The following is a 21,470-nucleotide window of genomic DNA, read 5'->3' on the forward strand; positions in this document are numbered from 1 at the left end:
GAGAATTCAAAACGTTGATCAAGGCAGCTTCACTCCTCTAGTGTTCACAACCTCTGGTGGGATGGGACCAAGTGCAAGATGTTTCTACGCCAGACTCGCGGAGGTGATCTCCGAACAGAAGCAGCAGCCCAGAAGTTATGTTACACCCTGGATGAGATGTCGACTGTCTTTCTCTCTCCTTCGGTCGGCTTTGCTCTGCCTCAGGGGAACGAGAGCTTCTGCCCCAATGCCGACAACTGCTGCAGATATTGACTATGAGGCTACAGTCACTGAATGCCGCATAGATCTGCGGCTCAACTAATTCAACACAGCTAGGATAGCTACTTATGTATTAGGATATTTAATAGTAAGGTAATAAAATGGCGGCGAAGGTGTGGCTATTGGGGGAGGCTGGAGGCCACGTTAAAAAAAAAAGTAGTAGTAATACTAGTAACAGTAGCAGTAGTAGCAGTAGTAACAGTAGCAGTAGTAGTAGCACTAGTAAAAGTAGCAGTAGCAGTAGTATAAGTAAAGAACAAGAGCAGCAGTAAGGGTAGTTGTAGTAATCAGTATCATTATCAATATTCACGAAGTAAAAAACAAAGTATAATGTATTCACTCTGGTAATTAATTACTGAGAGATGACACCCACACAGCGGCCACACGATGGTCCTCCCTCACATGTGTCCGATACTGGGATGTGTACCATATTTTACAACTATAACATACATACATACATACATACATACATACATCCATATATACATACATACATACATACATACATACATACATTTACAGCTGGGTGGACTCGAGGTAACCTGAGATTTAACCGGTGACCCTTAGGACAGGATATGAGCGCTGTAGCCACTCGTCCACCGCAGCCCTTAAATCACCAAACTACTGCGTCAGAAAAAGGCAATATAAGCCGAGTTTGTCAGTACATGGTGAATGAAGTTACTTTAAAATGTTTGTGACAACCCGCCAGTGAGCGTCCCATAACACTCATATGTATATTTCAATTGAAGTGTCGATGATGTTGTCAGCGTTGGTAAATCGTGCTGGGAATTGAGTTTGGTATTTGTTACATAAAGCGGTAATAAAAATAACTGTGAAAACTATTGAAAGAATTTGATGAGTAAAAAAACCATAATTGAATCTGATTAAACAGTCGAACAAATGAGCATCACCGTGAAAATGTATATATGTAGTATTAGTTTTTAATTTAAATAAAAACAAATGAATTTCAGACATTAGACTGACCAAACAAACTTTGTTCTATTAAAAAAAAAAGACGAAAGAATTTAATCGAATATTTTAATTGAGCGATGCAAAATATTTTGAAACAAACCACAAATTTTGTCACGACGAATAACGTGTTACAGTCTTGGTGTGTCGTGTGTGTCAAGTGCATGTCAGGATACGTATGACACCTGTGCCTCTGATATACCATAATGATAATAATATTTAAGTTATCTTGGAGGATGACGGCAGGTAAGGGAAGTGGAACAATAAATGAAAAAAAAACGTTATTAGTTGAATATAAAAAATAAAATATAATAATTTTGCATATATAGAGGAAGTGCAGGTAGCAATTACGAGTACATATAGCAATTACGAGTACATATAACAATTGCGAGTACATATAGCAATAACGAGTACATATAGCAATTGCGAGTACATATAGCAATAACGAGTACATATCGCAATTACGAGTACATATAGCAATTAAGACATTACCACCTCATTAAACTGGTAAGAATAACCTAAGTAATGATGTAGAATGTTTATGTATATATTTTGAGAGAGAATGAGAGAGTTGTCGAGGTACACTTACGAGAACTGTATCATCTACCCTCATCTTGTTAATAAGGGAACCAGAAATAGCCTTCTCTCTAAACACACACACACACACACACACACACACACACACACACACACACACACACAGGCCAAACACCTCGTGCAGTAAAGACAACAAACACAAAACAACTCGCTTTTTTTTTTTACTATTTGCTTTGTTTTTAACTCTCTATACAAACAAACAATCAATGTGTTTGTTGGTGTATGCTATTCGGTATGGAGCGTTTTGTCCCAAATGTTCAGTGTTGTTTTGTGTACTACGATCTCTCAATTTCTTGGTCGAACACGTTTCTGAAACTTCCTTTATGGCTCTTTTCTGACGGAATTGATGGCATCGCCTTCAATAAAGTGTCCAGTAATAGTTGGTCGACTGTTGGAGACTCAAATTATCGGCTTTCACTAACTGTTCCTTCCTGTATCAGTAGACGACTGGTAAAAGTGTGCTTCTCTTCTCTGTTATAGTCGACCACGTTAGATATGTATTGATTGTCTTTCATTTTGTTATTGTGTATTAACTACTACTATAAATAATAATAATAATAATAATAATAATAATAATAATAATAATAATAATAATAATAATAATAATAATAAATCTACAAGTACTACCACAACAAAAACATAATCAATACAATCATAACTACTATTACAACAACAAAAATATTTACAAGCACTACTAGGAACAATAACAAAAATAGCAATATAAGAGAGGCATCATCCCGTAGGTACAAATAACCATGTATTATTTCACCGGCTCTACGCCTCGGATTGAAAATAATCATCAGTTATGCTACACCGTCCAGCTGTGTAGATCAACAACAGATCATCCTAACATGAAAACAAAAACATTGGGTGATTACAATATATATATTTTTACATGGACAAAAAAGTGATGTACGATAGGGCGGGAAAATGTAAAGCTTATGTTTGCTCCCACGGCAATAGCAATGATAATGATAATGATAATGACGACGACGATAATGATAATAATAATGATAATAATAATGACAATAACAACAACAACGACAACAACAACAATAATAATAATAATAATAATAATAATAATAATAATAATAATAATAATAATAATAATAATAATACAGGTAATAATAATATATTTCCATCACCATTATCATCCCCACCATCACCACCGCCACCACCATCAACACCATCATCATCATCGGCACCAACACAACCATCACCACCCTCATCCCCACCATCACCATCATCGCCACCATCACTATAAACATCAGTAAACTCAAACATCATAGGGCATCTTGTTATGGCATCAAACTCCGCCATCTTAAATTAGTTTTTAAATTGGACGAGTTTCCCCTTAAGAGGTGACAAACCAAGTTAGAGAATTAATTTTACCTTCAAGGACATCAAACAGACGAGTGATATGAGGTGTTGTTGATATTATTATTATTATTATTATTATTATTTTTACGTGTGCGTGTGCGTGTGTGTGTGTGTGTGTGTGTGTTCTGAAGAAAAATGAAGTCCTGCCACCAAACATTTTAACATTGGTAAAGTATGATGGGATTATGTTGTAAAAAGAACCACTAACCAAATGATAAGACGTAGACAAGTTACCATGAACCATCAGTATAGGAGACACAACTACCATGAACCATCAGTATAGGAGACACAACTACCATGAACCATCAGTATAGGAGACACTACCATGAACCATCAGCATAGGAGACACACTACCATGAACCATCAGTATAGGAGACACAACTACCATGAACCATCAGCATAGGAGACACACTACCATGAACCATCAGTATAGGAGACACTACCATGAACCATAAGTATAGGAGACACACTACCATGAACCATCAGTATAGGAGACACAACTACCATGAACCATCAGTATAGGAGACACACTACCATGGACCATCAGTATAGGAGACACACTACACACTACCTCCAGCACTGAGGAAAAGAACCATGAACCACCTTCAAGAGAGAAGCAGTTCAACGTCTGACATCTCATCCCACAAGAGCCACCAAGGGAACCACATTGTCCCCCAACACACCGCAACACCCACACATACACGCGGCCACTACATAGATGGAATCAGTTTACCAGGGAATACAATCAGAAAAGCTCGCATGCAAAACTACACTAAGGCCGCTACACAGATGAAGGAATCCTTACAGTCCCGATATTCCATTTGTGGTCGACCAGGATGGAAAATTACTTACCAACACAAACGGGCCTTCAGGTTTGAGTACAATGTGGAGAATTTCCTCTGAATATACCAAATTAGAAACAGCAATAGGAGAAGCTGTAGAAAAACGCCACTTCAGAAAATATTCCAAGATTAGACTTTGCCAAACAATATCGTGGATGTGTTTCTACATTGCCGCTCGCAATCTTGGTGTTGACATTCTATTACAGTAGAGATTACCGAATGACAAGCATGTTGGCAAAAGTTTGGAGGCGAAAGCGTAATGAGTATACAGTACAACAGGCCACACACATACACACACACAAGGTGCTGTCAGGCTATTTAAACAAGACAACCTTCCTCACGACCACTTCTAAGGCAGAAGTGTTTCTAAGGCTTCTGTTGACAGTCTGAAACAGCAGTAGCTAAGAGCCAGTAGGTAAACGAAAAGATTTTTAAAGCTAAGAAGCAGCGGTGATCCACCCATTGGAAATTAGTGGAGTTCCTCTTCAAGTAGTCACCCACAAAAACGTCCTGTCGCCTCTCATCCTGAATGACCAACCACGAGAGTCAGAATCGTAAATCCGAAGCATTTATGGTCAGAATAATGCATCAGTATTAACTGCTTCGGGATCACGAATCTGAATCTCGGGGTTGGTGATTCAGGAGGAGAGACGACAGGGCATTTGGGGGTGACTGCACCTCGTTGAGCTACAGGTGACCACTATACATGATGGATGATATAAATTATCTCCTGATTGACAACTTAACACTTAAAAGAGCACTTCTACCTGTCAAACCAAGAGAAGAACAGTGTTTTGGGAGTAAAACTCTTTTCATGTCTCGCTACATGAAGTCTTGAATCTCTCCACCTTCTGTATATAATTAAAGCGTCCGTCGAGATATCAATCACTTGAAGAGTTGAGCCTCGTACCAAGACCAGACCAAGAACAGTGTAAACACTCACGACTCGTGTTGCTTACCACAATAACTCTTTGTTGTTTTTCTCTTCACATTTAATGACTTCTTACACAGAAATTATTTTGGGGGAACCCATAAGATATCGGATTTTAGTCAAAGTTATTCTCTAAATTATTTTTTTTTTATGTTTACTGCACCTTTGTCTGATGTCAGAAGAAAGTGCTGAGGAAACGTCAGCTAATTAATGATGCCGATAAAGAAAATGTTATTTCCTGTAATAGTGGCTCTCTCTCTCTCTCAGAGAAACCAAAATATAAGTACCCAAATATAAAGAGCAAGAAGAACAAACAGCTCATACAGTCACCCGCCTCAGTTAGTCCTTAAGAGGCGTGACGGGTGTAAGTGTCTTCCCCGAGCAAGATTTAATGAATTAACACATTACACCTCACAGTTTATGCTTCGCCTTCCCTCTCTCCCTCCTTTCAACTAATCGACTCATTAACTCCCTCCCACCTTCCTTCCACCGAATCTCCTTCCCCCTCCAACTTCAATCCATCCAATCATTCACCCCCCTCTCTCTCCCTCCTTCCAAACCATCCACTCGCTCACCCACCCACCCCCCCTTCCTTCCACCGAAGCTCCTTCCCTCCCTCTCTCCAATCCTTCCACTCATTTACCCCTCCCTCCTCCCTCCTACCCACCCTTCCCACCAGCTTCCCTCACACCCACGCCCCCCTCATCTTTTACAGCAGCAACAGAGTGATTTATTTTTTACGGTGAGTCTTTCATTTACAGACTCTCATGGTAATTCCTACCAATGTTGTGTTGACATTCATAACACTACTACCAGGGGCTGGGATCAACCCCCGACACTCTGCTCTCCATTTTACCTTCTGAATTACTACTAAACACCGCCTTAGGATCTCTCTCTCTCTCTCTATGATTGTTCCTACCTGTGTTGTTTTACGTCAGAATCTACCTGAAGCTCCTCACCTTACATATATACATACACATATCTCCTGTCATCAGTTAATTAATAGCTTACCTCAAGCCTTGTTCATGTATATGTTTTAGCGTGTGTGTTTGTGTGTGTGTGTTTGTGTGTGTGTGTGTGTGTGTGTGTGTGTGTGTGTGTGTGTGTGTTATTTCTCCCATCTGTGTAAAATAATATCTAATTAAAGAAGGTCTCACAGGCATGACTTTCCATTAGAGACAGGTGGATACAACACAATGTGCATTAAGCCTTCGGTACACAAGGAGGCAGCGTGGCCGGTACTGCACTCGATCACATTCACTTCCTCAAGTTGAAGCAGGTGGCGAGCACTGTATCCACTTGCCCGCCGAGTTCCTTAGTAATATTATCCTCAGGTAAACTACCACACCAAACAACTCCTTCGTCAATGTGTACACCACGAAAGAGCGTCACAGCTAAACCTTACCTGGCACAACTTTCAATATAACTCTACAGAAGAGATGATCCCAGGTGCTGTTATGACTCAGTGACGACGGTATGGGTCACAGACAAAGCCTTCTCGTGTGTAGATAACTTGGGCATGTCAGGAAGGAGGAGGAGAAGGTTGCATATGTCAAGAGAAGAAAAAGTTAAGACTGTTTGGGAAAAGATCCGAACACAGACAGTGGAAGAAATGGATGCATGAGGCAAGTTTATATTGTCGGGAGGAACAGAATGACTCGTAAATTTAAACAAAACTTGTGGTAAGAGCAAGAAGATGACTTTATCCCACACACACACGAGACGGATCTTCAAACGTCTCCAATATGAATTTTATCCTAAAGTTATGACCAAAAAAAAAAAAACATCTTAATTACTCATTCAATATACGACACAAAGTTGGTAGCCGGAGTGAAGTTATTTTTTACAGGAATGAACTATGATAACGGAGGTTATTTCTCATTGTAATTAAAGTTTAATTTAATGCACTAAAGATGTTTCTACTTTCAACTCGTTAAGCTTTGATACGAAACTCTTTTTGTGAGAACGTTATTTGAACTAATGGTCAACTTATAGTACCACCCAGCACCACGTACCACCCAGCACCACGTACCACCCAGCACCACGTACCACACAGCACGTACGTACCACCCAGCACACCACGTACCACCCAGCACCACGCAGCACACGTACACACCCAGCACCACGTACCACCCAGCACCACGGACCACTCAGCACAACGTACAAACCAGAACCACGTACCACCCAGCACCACCCACCCAGCAGCACCACGTATCACCCAGCACCACGTACCAAGCAGCACCACGTACCACCTAGCACCAATAACCACCCGGCACCACGTACCGCCTAGCACCAATAACCACCCAGCACAACGTACCACCCAGCACCACGTACCACCTAGCAGCACCACGCCACCCAGCAGCACCACCACCTAGCACCAATAACCACCCGGCACCACGTACCGCCTAGCACCAATAACCACCCAGCACAACGTACCACCCAGCACCACGTACCACCCAGCACACCACAGTACCACCCACCACGCACCAGCACCACGTACCACCCAGCACCACGTACCACCACGCACCACCCAGCACCACATACCACCCAGCACCACATACCACCCAGCACCACGTACCACCACCACAGCACCACCACCCAGCACCACATACCACCCAGCACCACGTACCACCCAGCACCACATACCACCCACCACCACCACGCACCACGTACCACCAGCACCACCCACCCAGCACCACGTACCCAGCACCACATACCAGCACCACACCACGCACCACCCAGCACCACACCACCCAGCACCACGTACCACCACGCACCACCCAGCACCACGTACCACCCAGCACCACATACCACAGCACCACGCACCACCCAGCACCACGTACCACCACGCACCACCCAGCACCACGTACCACCAGCACCACATACCACCCAGCACCACGTACCACCAGCAGCACATACCACCCAGCACCACATCCCCAGCACCTACCCTCACCCCTCGACCACCTACCCACCCCACCACCTCCTCACCCCACCACCTACCCTCACCCCCCCCTCACCCACCTCACCACCCAACTCACCCACCAACACCCACCACCTCCCACCACCCTACCCACACACCTCCCCACCCTCACCCCCTCGACCTACCCTCACCCCCTCGACCTCCTACCTCACCCCCATCGACCTCCACCCTCACCCTCCTTGACCTCCTACCCTCACCGCCCCCCTCAACCCTCCAGACCTCTTCTCACAACACTTCACTATCGACCCGGGGGAAGACATCGCCTTCCCCCCTCCCCACTTCACTCCTACTCTTATTGTTTCAGTTATTTCCTTCTCTACTTGTCATCTTCCTTCCGTCTCTCCCGCTCTCACTTTGTCTTTCTTCCCTCCCTCATATTACTTTCTTCCCATCATTTTGTTTCTCTACTTTTTTCTTTATTCCTTTCCTCTCTCTCTATCTTCCTCCCTTTCTTATTCCCCCCTCTCTCTCTCCCTCTCTCCCCTTCCCTTCACTTCCTCACCTCCCTCCCTCCCTCCACTTTTCTTTCCCCTCTCCTCCCTCTCTCTTTTTCCCTCCCTTCCTCCTCACCTCTCTCCTCTTGTCATCCTTTCTCCTATACCCTTCCTTCCGCCTTTCCTTCCCTTCCTTTATCTGTATCTCCTTTATCTCTTCTTTCCTTTCTCTCTTCCTATGTCTGTCCCCTTTCCCTACTCCTCCTCCCTCCTCACCTCCCCACTTCTCCCCCAATCTCCTTACTCTCTCCTCACCTCTTGATCTCCCCATTAAGCTCCCTACTCCCTCTCACATCTCCACCCCAAGCTCTTTACTCACCCCCCCTCCCTCTCCCCCTCTAGCCTCCCCACCCACCACCTCCTAGCCATGGTCTGGGAGATTGTTACAGTTTGTTTAATTACATTGTCATCGCCACGCGTTTAAGAAATGTTGGATAATGACAAAAAAAACAAGAACACCTGTTGGCCCAAGTTAATTATGTTACTTGTTGGTGGCAGACGTCCTCACCAGGAATAGGGAAGGAACGTCACTGTCCACGTTACTGATACTTAAGGAGTGATTCTGGCAGCAGTGAATAAATACATTAGTTCCATTTTTTTTCCGTGTCTAAATTTATGATACTTTCGATTTATTTTTGGTTTTCTATACAATACCCTGACCCGCCATGACCTCTTCCCCTCACCCCTCATGACCTCTTACCCTCACCCTCCTGATCTCTTACCCTCACCCCGAATTAACTGACTGACGAGGAACACATAAATGACGTCATAAAGTAGTACAACAACCATATTAAACACAGCTAAATATATACAACTATAGAAATTTATAACCAATATTACACAACTGATAACAACTATTCAACCAGGAAGTCATGTAACCTTTTTATCCAATAATTTAGTAATGCTGATTTTAGTAAATGATAATACAACTTTTAATAATACCCTGTTAACAGATACGCAAGTTAGGGTAAGTTATCTCTGTTGGACATAAGTTAAGATGAATAATCAAGTCACTGTGCGTACTCCAAGACCTACTACGTGTGTTACAATAACCTGTTGTTAACTTCCTCTCGCTGATAAGACCAACTTATCTGTGTCTGGCTTCAGGGACAAGTGTGTGTGTTGACTGTTAAGAGCAAGTGATGGGTACAGGGAGTTTGTGATGATGATGATGAGACTGTGATAGTGATGATGATGAGACTGTGATAGTGATGATGATGATGATGATGAGACTGTGATAGTGATGATGATGATGAGACTGTGATAGTGATGATGATGATGATGAGACTGTGATAGTGATGATGATGATGATGAGACTGTAATAGTGATGATGATGAGACTGTGATAGTGATGATGACGAGACTGTGATAGTGATGATGATGAGACTGTGATAGTGATGATGATGATGAGACTGTGATAGTGATGATGATGAGACTGTAATAGTGATGATGAACAACAGTTCATTTTACAGATACCTGATAATTACTAATATTTCACACATTTAGCTCCTAACCTGACAGAGTTGGCCACTGACAGGCTCCCCACACACACACTGCTGAAAGAGCTGTCTGTGTAAAAATTCTGTGGGAGTTACTAGTCACATTGCATATTATATTGGTATTCAAGATAAATTATTTTGGTCATGTACTGAAGTTAGTGGATATGATTTGATTGGATCCTGTGTTATTGAACAAAAGTAAATAACAGTCAAATAATTACCATCATTTAGAAGTAAATTCGTGTTAAATTCGATATTTAATAAAAGATCAACAAAAGTACAGCATGATAGAAGTGAAAGTTAACAGGAGCTCGTCATATAATCATTCCCGCAAATCATTACATTGAAATATTTGTTTTAATACTGTTTCACTCTGACTCCACAGTATATTTACTAATGCGAGTTTCCTTCTGTCGAATGTAAGCAAACACAGGGCTGCCACACTGCACAAAACCTGACTAGCCCTTGTAAACGCACTATTGAAGGGGACTGTACATTAAGTGGAACTCTTACCCCACTCCCGGAGGTGCCAGCAGTCCACGGAACATGAAACTTTGGAAGCTGGACGTGAAATACAATCCAAATGTTGCAGAAGTTTGTCAGTAAACAGCATCACTTGACCTTATACGAAAGCCACACGAACAGAACACGAGTAAAATGTTCATGTCAAGTGTTTCTTGTACTGTCACTCAGTCGCTACAATGACTGTACCTCAGTCATCCAGTCAAGACACAAAGGTAAGGCAGTACCTCAACACACGTACTAATGTGACAGGTGTAAAAAGTGATTAAGGTGAGAGATGGGCTGTACCTACAATTCTTGCACCCCACTTAGTTACCTGTCAATATTTAACCCATTAGTTACCTGTCAATATTTAACTCCCCTTAGTTACCTGTCAGTATTTAACTCCCCTTAGTTACCTGTCAATATTTAACCCCTTAGTTACCTGTCAGTATTTAACTCCCCTTAGTTACCTGTCAATATTTAACTCCCCTTAGTTATACACCATTTACATTTATATATTAAAATTACATTAGGCAGTGTTGGAGCAGCACAAGTTAATGGTTAGGTTAGGTTAGGTTAAGTCCAACAGCGTGAGGCTTTAAGTTCTAGGTTAATGATTCCCTTCCCATCCCCTAGTGTGGTGAGGACAGGGGAAGGGCCACTCTCCCTCTCCCTGGTGTGGTGAGGAGAGGGGAAGAGCCACGCCTCCCCTTGGTGTGGTGAGGAGAGGGGAAGAGCCACGCCTCCCCCTGGTGTGGTGAGGAGGGGGAAGGGCCTCTCCCCCTCCCTCTGGTGTGGTGAGGAGGGGGAAGAGCCACGCCTCCCCTGTGTGGTGAGGAGAGGGAAGAGCCACGCCTCCTGGTGTGGTGAGGAGGGGAAGGGCCCTCCCCTCTCCCCTCCCCCCGGTGGTGAGGAGGGGAAGGGCCTCCCTCCCCCCCGGTGTGGTGGAGGAGAGGAAGAGCCACGCCCCCCTGGTGGTGGGAGGAGAGGGAAGAGCCACGCCTCCCCCTGGTGTGGTGAGGAGAGGGGAAGAGCCACGCCTCCCCCTGGTGTGGTGAGGAGAGGGGAAAACCACGCCTCCCTCCCCCTAGTATGGTGAGGAGAGGGGAAGAGCCACACCTCCCTCCCCCTAGAGTGGTGAGGAGGAAGGAAGAGCCATGCCTCCCTCCTCCTAGCGTGGTGAGGAGAGAGGAAGAGCCACAGAGCCACGAAAATAACAAATCTTTCTGAGGGATTTAGACAAAGTTGTTGACATCAAAAGGTGGACGAATGTAAAATGGACTCCATCATCTGTTATCAACCCTGAAAAAGTTCTTGTATACTTTTGTGGTCGTCAAGTTGATGAATACAAGTCGAGGTCCTGCTACGTTTTGTAAAGATACCCAGCGGGATATAGGCGCCTTACACTGCACATTGAGGTACATAACGATATAGGAGTAATTTACTAACCCATTCATAACGATATAGGAGTAATTTACTAACCCATTCATAACGATATAGGAGTAATTTACTAACCCATTCATAACGATATAGGAGTAATTTACTAACCCATTCATAACGATATAGGAGTAATTTACTAACCCATTCTTAACGATATAGGAGTAATTTACTAACCCATTTATAACGATATAGGAGTAATTTACTAACCCATTCATAACGATATAAGAGTAATTTACTAACCCATTCATAACGATATAGGAGTAATATACAAACCCATTCATAACGATATAAGAGTAATTTACTAACCCATTCATAACGATATAGGAGTAATATACAAACCCATTCATAACGATATAAGAGTAATTTACTAACCCATTCATAACGATATAGGAGTAATATACAAACCCATTCATAACGATATAAGAGTAATTTACTAACCCATTCATAACGATATAAGAGTAATTTACTAACCCATTCATAACGATATAGGAGTAATTTACTAAGCCATTCATAACGATATAGGAGTAATTTACTAACCCATTCATAACGATATAGGAGTAATTTACTAACCCATTCATAACGATATAGGAGTAATTTACTAACCCATTCATAACGATATAGGAGTAATTTACTATCCCATTCATAACGATATAGGAGTAATTTACTAACCCATTCATAACGATATAGGAGTAATTTACTAACCCATTCTTCTCTGTTTACAAGCATTATGTTGCCTCTTTATTTATTAACAACCTGTACTGTATTTACCTCCAGAATGTGAGAAAAGTGACCATTAACGTATTTTGTAGAGCCATTTAGATAGGGAAGGGAAAGCAGTTTAAACACATGAACGTTTACTGCGGCATGTTCACCAGTTGACTGTCAAGGTAGTGTCATGGACGTTCACCAGTTGACTGTCAAGGTAGTGTCATGGACTTTCACCAGTTGACTGTCAAGGTAGTGTCATGGACTTTCACCAGTTGACTGTCAAGGTAGTGTCATGGACTTTCACCAGTTGACTGTCAAGGTAGTGTCATGGACTTTCACCAGTTGACTGTCAGGGTAGTGTCATGGACGTTCACCAGTTGACGGTCAAGGTAGTGTCATGGACGTTCACCAGTTGACGGTCAAGGTAGTGTCATGGACGTTCACCAGTTGACGGTCAAGGTAGTGTCATGGACGTTCACCAGTTGACTGTCAAGGTAGTGTCATGGACGTTCACCAGTTGACTGTCAAGGTAGTGTCATGGACGTTCACCAGTTGACTGTCAAGGTAATGTCATGGACGTTCACCAGTTGACAGTCAAGGTAGTGTCATGGACGTTCACCAGTTGACAATCAATGTAGTGTCATGGACGTTCACCAGTTGACTGTCAAGGTAGTGTCATGGACGTTCACCAGCGGACTGTCAAGGTAGTGTCATGGACGTTCACCAGTTGACTGTCAAGGTAGTGTCATGGACGTTCACCACTGGCATCTCATTGACTACATCATTGTCAGAGAAAGAGATCGCCGAGATGTCCCCATCACCCGAGCCATGTATGGCTCAGACCACTGCGACACTAATCATCGGCTCGTCGGAGCAAAGCTCTCACTTCACGTTGCCCCAAAATGGCGAAGGCAGCACGCCTCCAGAAGAGGTTTTAACACTAGGCGTCTGGAGGATCCAGTGGTAGCACATGCTTTCAGAGAGTAGCTTGAAAATGGTCTGATAAACAACCTAACAGCAAACAACCCACATCCCAGTGCTGAAAAGGATATTCTCGACACTGTCATGACACAAAAACCTGCAGAGACCCTCGGCCAGATCGAAAGAATACACCAGGACTGGTTTGATGAAAATGACCAGGCAATCAATGTACTCGTCGATGATAAATGTCCTGCTTCAACTGAATTGCAGAACAACCCTCAATCTCGGACCAAAGCTGATACCTTCCGCAACAAGAAAGCGGCGGCCCAGCGGGAACTTCGCATTCTAAAGAACTACTGGTTTAAATATAAAGCATGTTGACCACAAAAATTTGCAGATCAATACAAAATGTGCGAATTTTTAAATTCCACCAAAACGTTTTATGGGCCAATCACTCGTGGCGCAGCCCCCTTCACTCATCCGACGGTAACTCCATAATTAAAGACGATGAAGGGGTCCTTCAGCGCTGGAAAGTGCGCTACCATTCACTGCTCCACCAAAACACCGATGTGGATGTCCTGACTGCCCAGCAGGTCCCTCAGCATCCAGAGCTGACCCACCTCAGCTATCTTCCATCCCTGGCTGAGGTAGCCAGATGAAAAATAACAAAGCCTCAGGGCCTGATGGAATCCCAGCCGAGGTGTATAAAGCAGGAGGACCTCTGCTTATCAGCCGTCTCCACTCTTTCCTGGAGAACATATGGGAAAAGGAGGAAATCCACCAAGCTCTTAAAGATGCCTCCATCATCAATATTTATAAGAACAAGGGAGACCGGTCAGACTGTGGCAACTACCGCGGGATCTCGCTGCTATCCGCAGCTAGCAAGATTATCGCCAGAGTTCTCCTGAACAGACTTCTTCCTGAGGCGGAAAACTTCCTCCCAGAATCTCAACGTGGCCATAGACAATCAAGTGGCACCACTGACGTGATCTTTGCTGCCCGCCAGATACAGGAAAAGTGCAGAGAACAGCGTCGTAAGCTGTACATGGATTACATCGACCTAACCAAGGCCTTCAATTCGATCAACAGGGAAGCCCTCTGGTGGACCCTCAGCCGTTTTGGCTGCCCACCAAAATTCATCGCAATTGTGAGGCAACTCCACGATGGTATGAACGGCAGTGTCCTGCACAATGGTCTGAGTTCTTCCTTATCTTGGCTGCCTTCCTTATTCGTGCCAGTGCCAATTTTTGCCGGCGGGGTGGACATCGAGTACCAGATGAAGGGTCTTTTCAACTTAAGTCGACTCTAGGCAAGAACAATGGTGTCGGCAGCTTCAATTACTGAGTTTCAATATGCAGACGACCTCACCCTTGTTGCACACACTGAACACAACCTACAGGAGATCCTGAGGTCAATGTACGTAAGATTCAGATTCTCTTTCAACCTTCCCCTAGTTCAGCCACACCTCCATCATCCATCCAGCTTAACGGTACTACCCTCTCTAATGTTACCCACTTTCGGTATCTCGGCTCCCACCTGTCCACCACCGCGGACATCGATGAAGAGATTCAGCATCGGATCATATGTGCATCTAAAGCCTTTGTCAGACTCCAAAAACATGTTTTCAGCTGTAGGGAACTGAAATTATCTACAAAGTTACACGTATATGGGTCACATACAGGAGGCACCTCAAGGCACTTGAGACTTTCGCTGGGAAGATGAGAGAACAAAAGCCAGTATTCTTGCTGACACCAACTGTAGGAGCATCGAGGTTACCATTATCCATAAGCAACTACGCTGGACTGGCCATGTTACCCGACTGCAAGCCGAGGCAGACAAGCGGCAACGCCGGAAAGACACTACCACCGCCCCTCCCTCACTCGATGTAGCCCTCCCATGTGCAACTCATGTGAACGACTCTGCCGTCCCGTATCGGCTTCTTTAGTCACCTCAAAACTCCCTAATAATTCATATCAATGCTTCATAGCTGGTTGATCATCATACTCGATTCCGAGTGACAGCAAAGTAGTAGTAGTAGTAGTAGTAGTAGTAGTATAGGGTTATGAAACAGCATTCATTAACAGTATCGTTAAGTGCGTGTTATAGCGTTACTACACAACACTCATCAACAGTATATTTACGTGCGTATTATGGGGTTACTACACAACACTCATACATTCCTCTGGTTAACTCAAGTATCTCGTATCAAACTCGTTACCAAGGCAACCAAGACTCACAGTTACCAGATGTAAGACAAATTTAGCTTCGTCTATTTCTGGTTAATATCGCATCAAGTTTCCATCTTTCCCTGGTGAAGGAAATAGAGGGTAATTTATCCATTTTATTTGACATTCATTTGCTGTAACATAGTCGGATCATATGAAGATTAGCCCCCTAGTTTATTTTACCTGATGATTTAACATCCTAGGTCTATTTTGGGGGTTAGGTTAGGTTAAGTGTCTGTCCATTTGGAGAGAGAGAGAGAGAGAGAGAGAGAGAGAGAGAGAGTATTTGCCAGACTACCCGCAGTGTTTGAGGCTCTACAGTATGTGGCCAACTGGCAACATAGTCGGGGCCGTTTTATCCCCATATAAATTGGCCAGACCTCACCTGCCCAATTTATATCACCCTGTTCTATCGTCCTGTACAAACACTGATATTCTGGCCGCGAGTATTGTCAGGGTGAACAGTCCTAGTTATATACTGGGTGAACAGTCCTAGTTATATACTTTATGTTATGTTCCTCAAATGTTCAAAATGTTCAGCTGCGTTATATCTATGTACAGTATATCAGTTTATGCTTAAGATTAACAGTAAGTTTATAGAGAGTGTTTTGCGTCTACCTGGACAACAGAAACCACATTTATGTAGGGAAGAACGAGGCCAATAGTGTGTGTGTGTGTGTGTGTGTGTGTGTGTGTGTGTAAAACCACTGACCAGCGGGCTTAGTCTCTAAGTTTTGTGGGAGTCCAGAGTTTTAGATAAGGTGTGTGTTGAAGTTGTTTTGTGTTAAGCTTGTGGACCCCATGATTCCCCTCAAGCTTACTGGTGACCAATTGAGAAATGGTGACTTTAGGTTTAGAAGTTAGATTCTATTCTGAACCTTTCTGGGATTAATTAAATAACCTGTACACCCTGCAGTCGCCATTCCTACACACACACACACGTTACCCCCCAAAAAAAACAACAATGTAAAACACGTATCAATAAATTTCGTTTTCGTTCTAAGAATTCCTCGTACACATACCCCATTATACAGGTTGCATTACGTTTCATTACAAGGGACAAACACTCACTACGCGTCTAGCATGTTTCTTCTCTTGCTCTGTATTTGTCATCTTATCCTTCGTGTAATCATAGCGTCGTATATTGGGGCACCTGGCGAGACCAATAGATGTGTTGGTCGGCGGGATCTTTCTCTATAATTACCTTTGTTCACGTATCTGTGGATTTTGAAGTTGAGTTAATATATGTCGACTCCGGTGCTGTTCGAGATCTTTACCTATATACTCTACTGTGGTCCTACTCTGCCAAGTCGTTAAATAATAAAACACGTTAACCTAACCTAATGCTAACCTAACCTAATGCTAACCTAACCTAACCTGTTAAATCTCCAGTAAAGTACAAAAAATAATAATTGCGCCATTAACAGTCCCTCTGGCAGGATAAACTTTCGACAACATCACCTGCAGCAGCCAATTAATTCCGTGTCAAATACTTTTTCTTTTCTCGCCGCTAAACTGTTGACATCAGCTTTCATCAATTTCCTCCATGTTAGCAACTTCTGTCATTTACCGTGTAAGGTGGTCCACTTCCCTAACCTAACCTAACTTAACCCAGCTTAACCTAACCTAAAATACTCAAACTAACCTAACCTAACTTAACCCAGCTTAACCTAACCTAGAATACTCAACCTAACCTAACATAACCAAGCTTAACCTAACCTAAAATACTCAACCTAACCTACTCTAACCTAACTTAACCTAACCTAAAATACTCAACCTAACCTACTCTAACCTAACTTAACCTAACCTAAAATACTCAACCTAACCTAACCTAACCTAACTTGAGTGTGAGGTTGAAGTACTGACTCACCCTGGCAGCTTACACTACGGTTAAAGTTGCTTATAAGTTTCCACCCGGTAAATCACACAACTCAGGGCTCTGTTTTGTCTTTTCTTAATAAATGTTTACCTCTACTACGTCTATTATTTAACACACACACACACACACACACACACACACACACACACACACACACACACACTTACTACCTCCTACAGTACCATTAAAAGAATAATTACCTGAATCTTTCGCTGATCCTAAAACTCGACCCGACAAACATTTATTCACGTGTCGAACAATTCCCTGCTGATAATTTAAAATTTCTTCACTGGATGACAAGGCATGTTTTGTGGTGGATGATAGGGTAGGTGTTGTGGTGGATGATAGGGTAGGTGTTGTGGTGGATGATAGGGTAGGTGTTGTGGTGGATGACAGGGTAGGTGTTGTGGTGGATGATAGGGTAGGTGTTGTGGTGGATGACAGGGTAGGTGTTGTGGTGGATGATAGGGTAGGTGTTGTGGTGGATGATAGGGTAGGTGTTGTGGTGGATGATAGAGTAGGTGTTGTGGTGGATGATAGAGTAGGTGTTGTGGTGGATGATAGGGTAGGTGTTGTGGTGGATGACAGGGTAGGCGTTGTGGTGGATGACAAGGCAGGGGTTGTGGTCCTAGGCTGATCATTACCCTTGCTACAACGATCCTCCCTCGCTCAACACAGTCCATATACTGTTTCTGTAGTGACTGGTGGTGGAGCTGCTTCATGGAACATACAGGTAAGTGTAAGCTGTGAGGCCGCTTAAGATAGACAGCCACACCCACCTAACACCTCAATACAACCTCACAGCAATGGCTACCAATTGCCTCGCTGGCGAGATGTCAGGGGTTCGATTCCCGGACCGGTGGAAGTCGTTTGGACACACTTCCTAGCCCCCCTTGGTTCCTGTTCACCTAGCAGTAAAGTAGGTACCTGTTGTAAATCGAAAGTTGCGAATTCGTATTCAGGGAAAGTTGTTGGAGCTTCCAATAACTTGCTTCTACGCCCTTGACATAAAACCTATGACCCTTCAGGCTTCTACGCCCTTAAATCATGAGACATAAAGGCAAGCATGAACTTAGCATGCTTCCCAGATGGGCGCTGTAAACGCTTCTGCGCTTCACACATCAACATACACTCAGAGTAAAACAAGTCAATATAAAATACTTAAACTAATTATCCAGATTTTCGACTTCAACATTTCCACACAATCAGAGCAGTTAAGTGCTCCATCTACGGCAGATTTCCTCGAGAAAAAATTAAAATTTCCCCCCGTTAAGATTCTTATGAACTAAAAATTAGATTATACACAAGATATATAATTACATTTACTAAGGCTACGCTTTTATTAATGACCCTGGCACCTGTTATATGACCCTGGCACCTGTTACATGACTCTGGCACCTGTTACATGACCCTGGCACCTGTTACATGACTCTGGCACCTGTTACATGACCCTGGCACCTGTTACATGACCCTGGCACCTGTTACATGACCCTGGCACCTGTTACATGACCCTGGCACCTGTTACATGACTCTGGCACCTGTTACATGACCCTGGCACCTGTTATATGACCCTGGCACCTGTTACATGACCCTGGCACATGTTACATGACCCTGGCACCTGTTACATGACCCTGGCACCTGTTACATGACCCTGGCACCTGTTACATGACCCTGGCACCTGTTACATGACCCTGGCACCTGTTACATGACCCTAGCACCTGTTATATGACCCTGACACCTGTTATATGACCCTGACACTTGAAACTACTAAATGGAGGTCACTGTCACACTTACCTTGTGTCATCTCTGGTGGCGGCAGGTGAACAGCGGTCACCTCGGGTTACCTCTTCATTGTAATCATTACCCAATTACTCTGTTTATCACGTCTTCTCTCACTGTTTCCCTCTTTTACTGGTTCACAGCCTCTATTATTGTTCTCCTCAGTTCTCCATCAGTGTCGTTCATATCTCTTCCAGCTCACTTCTGTACCTTAACTTCAGGCCACTTAAGTTCCCTTCATTTCAGACCCCCAATGTTGTAAATCCAGTTACTTAATTTCCCTTGACGACACTTAAATTCTGATCAACGGTATTTAAGTTATTGTTCTCTTAACTTGATCAGTTTTTGTTCAACGGACGCTATAATCAAGCAACTTTCATTTTTGATCAATTGACCATCACTCAATTGGTATAAATCTCCTTTTTCAATTTCAATTTATTCAACCAATTAACAAAATACGATTTGTTTCTCACATTTGCTCGAATTTTGATCAAGTTAACATCATTCTTTGGTCTGATCAATTCTCAGTTTTGTTCTATTATTGATCAATTCGCTTCGCTTTTATTATCACACTGATCAATTGTTTATACTCAGTTTATTTTCAATTTATTCAGTTCACTTCAACAATATTGATCAAAAATCTTATTTACAATAGTAGTTTTCCCCAGATTTGATCAGTGACTATTTCCTGGTTCTGATCACTGTGTTTATTTCCTCCATAGTGCTCATCACTTATTAAATTGATTATTTCCAGGTTATGATCACGTGACTATACTGATTATTTCCAGGTTTTTATCACGTCTCCAAACTGATTAATTCCGGGTTTTGATCACGTCACTAAACTCCCTATTATCAGGTTCTGATCCCGTCACTAAACTGATTATTTCTGGGTTATGATCATGTCACTAAACTGATTATTTCCAGGTTATGATCACTTCACTAAACTGATTATTTCCAGGTTATGATTACTTCACTAAACTGATTATTTCCAGGTTATGATCACGTCACTAAACTGATTATTTCCAGGTTATGATCACTTCACTAAACTGATTATTTCCAGATTATGATCACGTCACTAAACTGATTATTTCCAGGTTATGATCACGTCACTAAACTGATTATTTCCAGGTTATGATCACTTCACTAAACTGATTATTTCCGGGTTATGATCACTAAAATTGATCATAAACTACAAATCATAAATTCTACTTCAGATTATTTCCGTGTTCATGAAGCCATAGACAACAATACTAATCTATATACACTTGACCTTGTGATTGGCTGTACACTTCCGTATTTTCTATCTCCGTCGTACACGTTGGTTGTGACACAGATCTCAGTGACACAGTGTTTTATCTATGCCTCATACTAGTGTTAATGTCTCATACTTATTATATTTAGTAGAGTATGTCGGTCACACACACACACACAGACACACACACACTCAACTTCTGCAAAAACTCTGAGGATTTTAATGGTCTGGAATTTGATGTGTTCCCTACTGATTTTTTTATTTAAATATCAACTTACTTAAAATAAACTTAAGTGTTCAATACTAAAAATTTCACTACTACTACTAAAAATCACTTAAATATCCACTACAAAGTCTTATTTTGTCATTATATTCAACTATATAGTTATATGATATAAAGACATAACGATTAAATGATAGCATTTATTTAATATATCGTTCATATAGACTGTACCTCTGCCCACACAAAACGATAACGATATAGCCACATACAGCTGTACCACTTAATGCGCGTCCATATACTGACACATACAGGAGGTAAAAAATTATATAATGGTAAAGCTGAATATGTAAAATGTATCACACGATATTCTATCTCTACCTATGTCAGTAAAAACATAACGAGAGAGATAGATATAATATTATACAACTAATATATAAAGGATAACGTTCACTAAAGTTCCCAGTGTTTTATAAATGAAAGTAATTATTTCTGGAATCACAAAAAAATAAAACATAAAAAATATATTATATGTTCTCACTACTGTGTAATGTGGCTCCAACTGTAATGTTTTTTGATGAGTAAATTGTTGA

The 21,470-nt window shown here is 42.5% G+C and overlaps 1 protein-coding gene across 1 annotated transcript in view; it reads right to left on the reverse strand.

Annotated features, from left to right (window-relative positions):
* Window positions 1-20,865, reverse strand: part of LOC121871272 — a 144,379-nt gene extending 123,514 nt beyond the window's left edge. The window contains exon 1 of the mRNA XM_042373494.1: window positions 19,421-20,865. Coding sequence (XP_042229428.1) covers window positions 19,421-19,430 — 10 coding nt within the window. The 5' untranslated portion in view covers window positions 19,431-20,865. The remainder of the gene's footprint in view (window positions 1-19,420) is intronic.
* Between the last annotated feature and the right edge of the window lie 605 nt (window positions 20,866-21,470).

Source organism: Homarus americanus, unplaced genomic scaffold, assembly GCF_018991925.1.
Source record: "Homarus americanus isolate GMGI-L3 unplaced genomic scaffold, GMGI_Hamer_2.0 scaffold46973, whole genome shotgun sequence".
In the NCBI taxonomy this organism is placed as follows: domain Eukaryota; kingdom Metazoa; phylum Arthropoda; class Malacostraca; order Decapoda; family Nephropidae; genus Homarus; species Homarus americanus.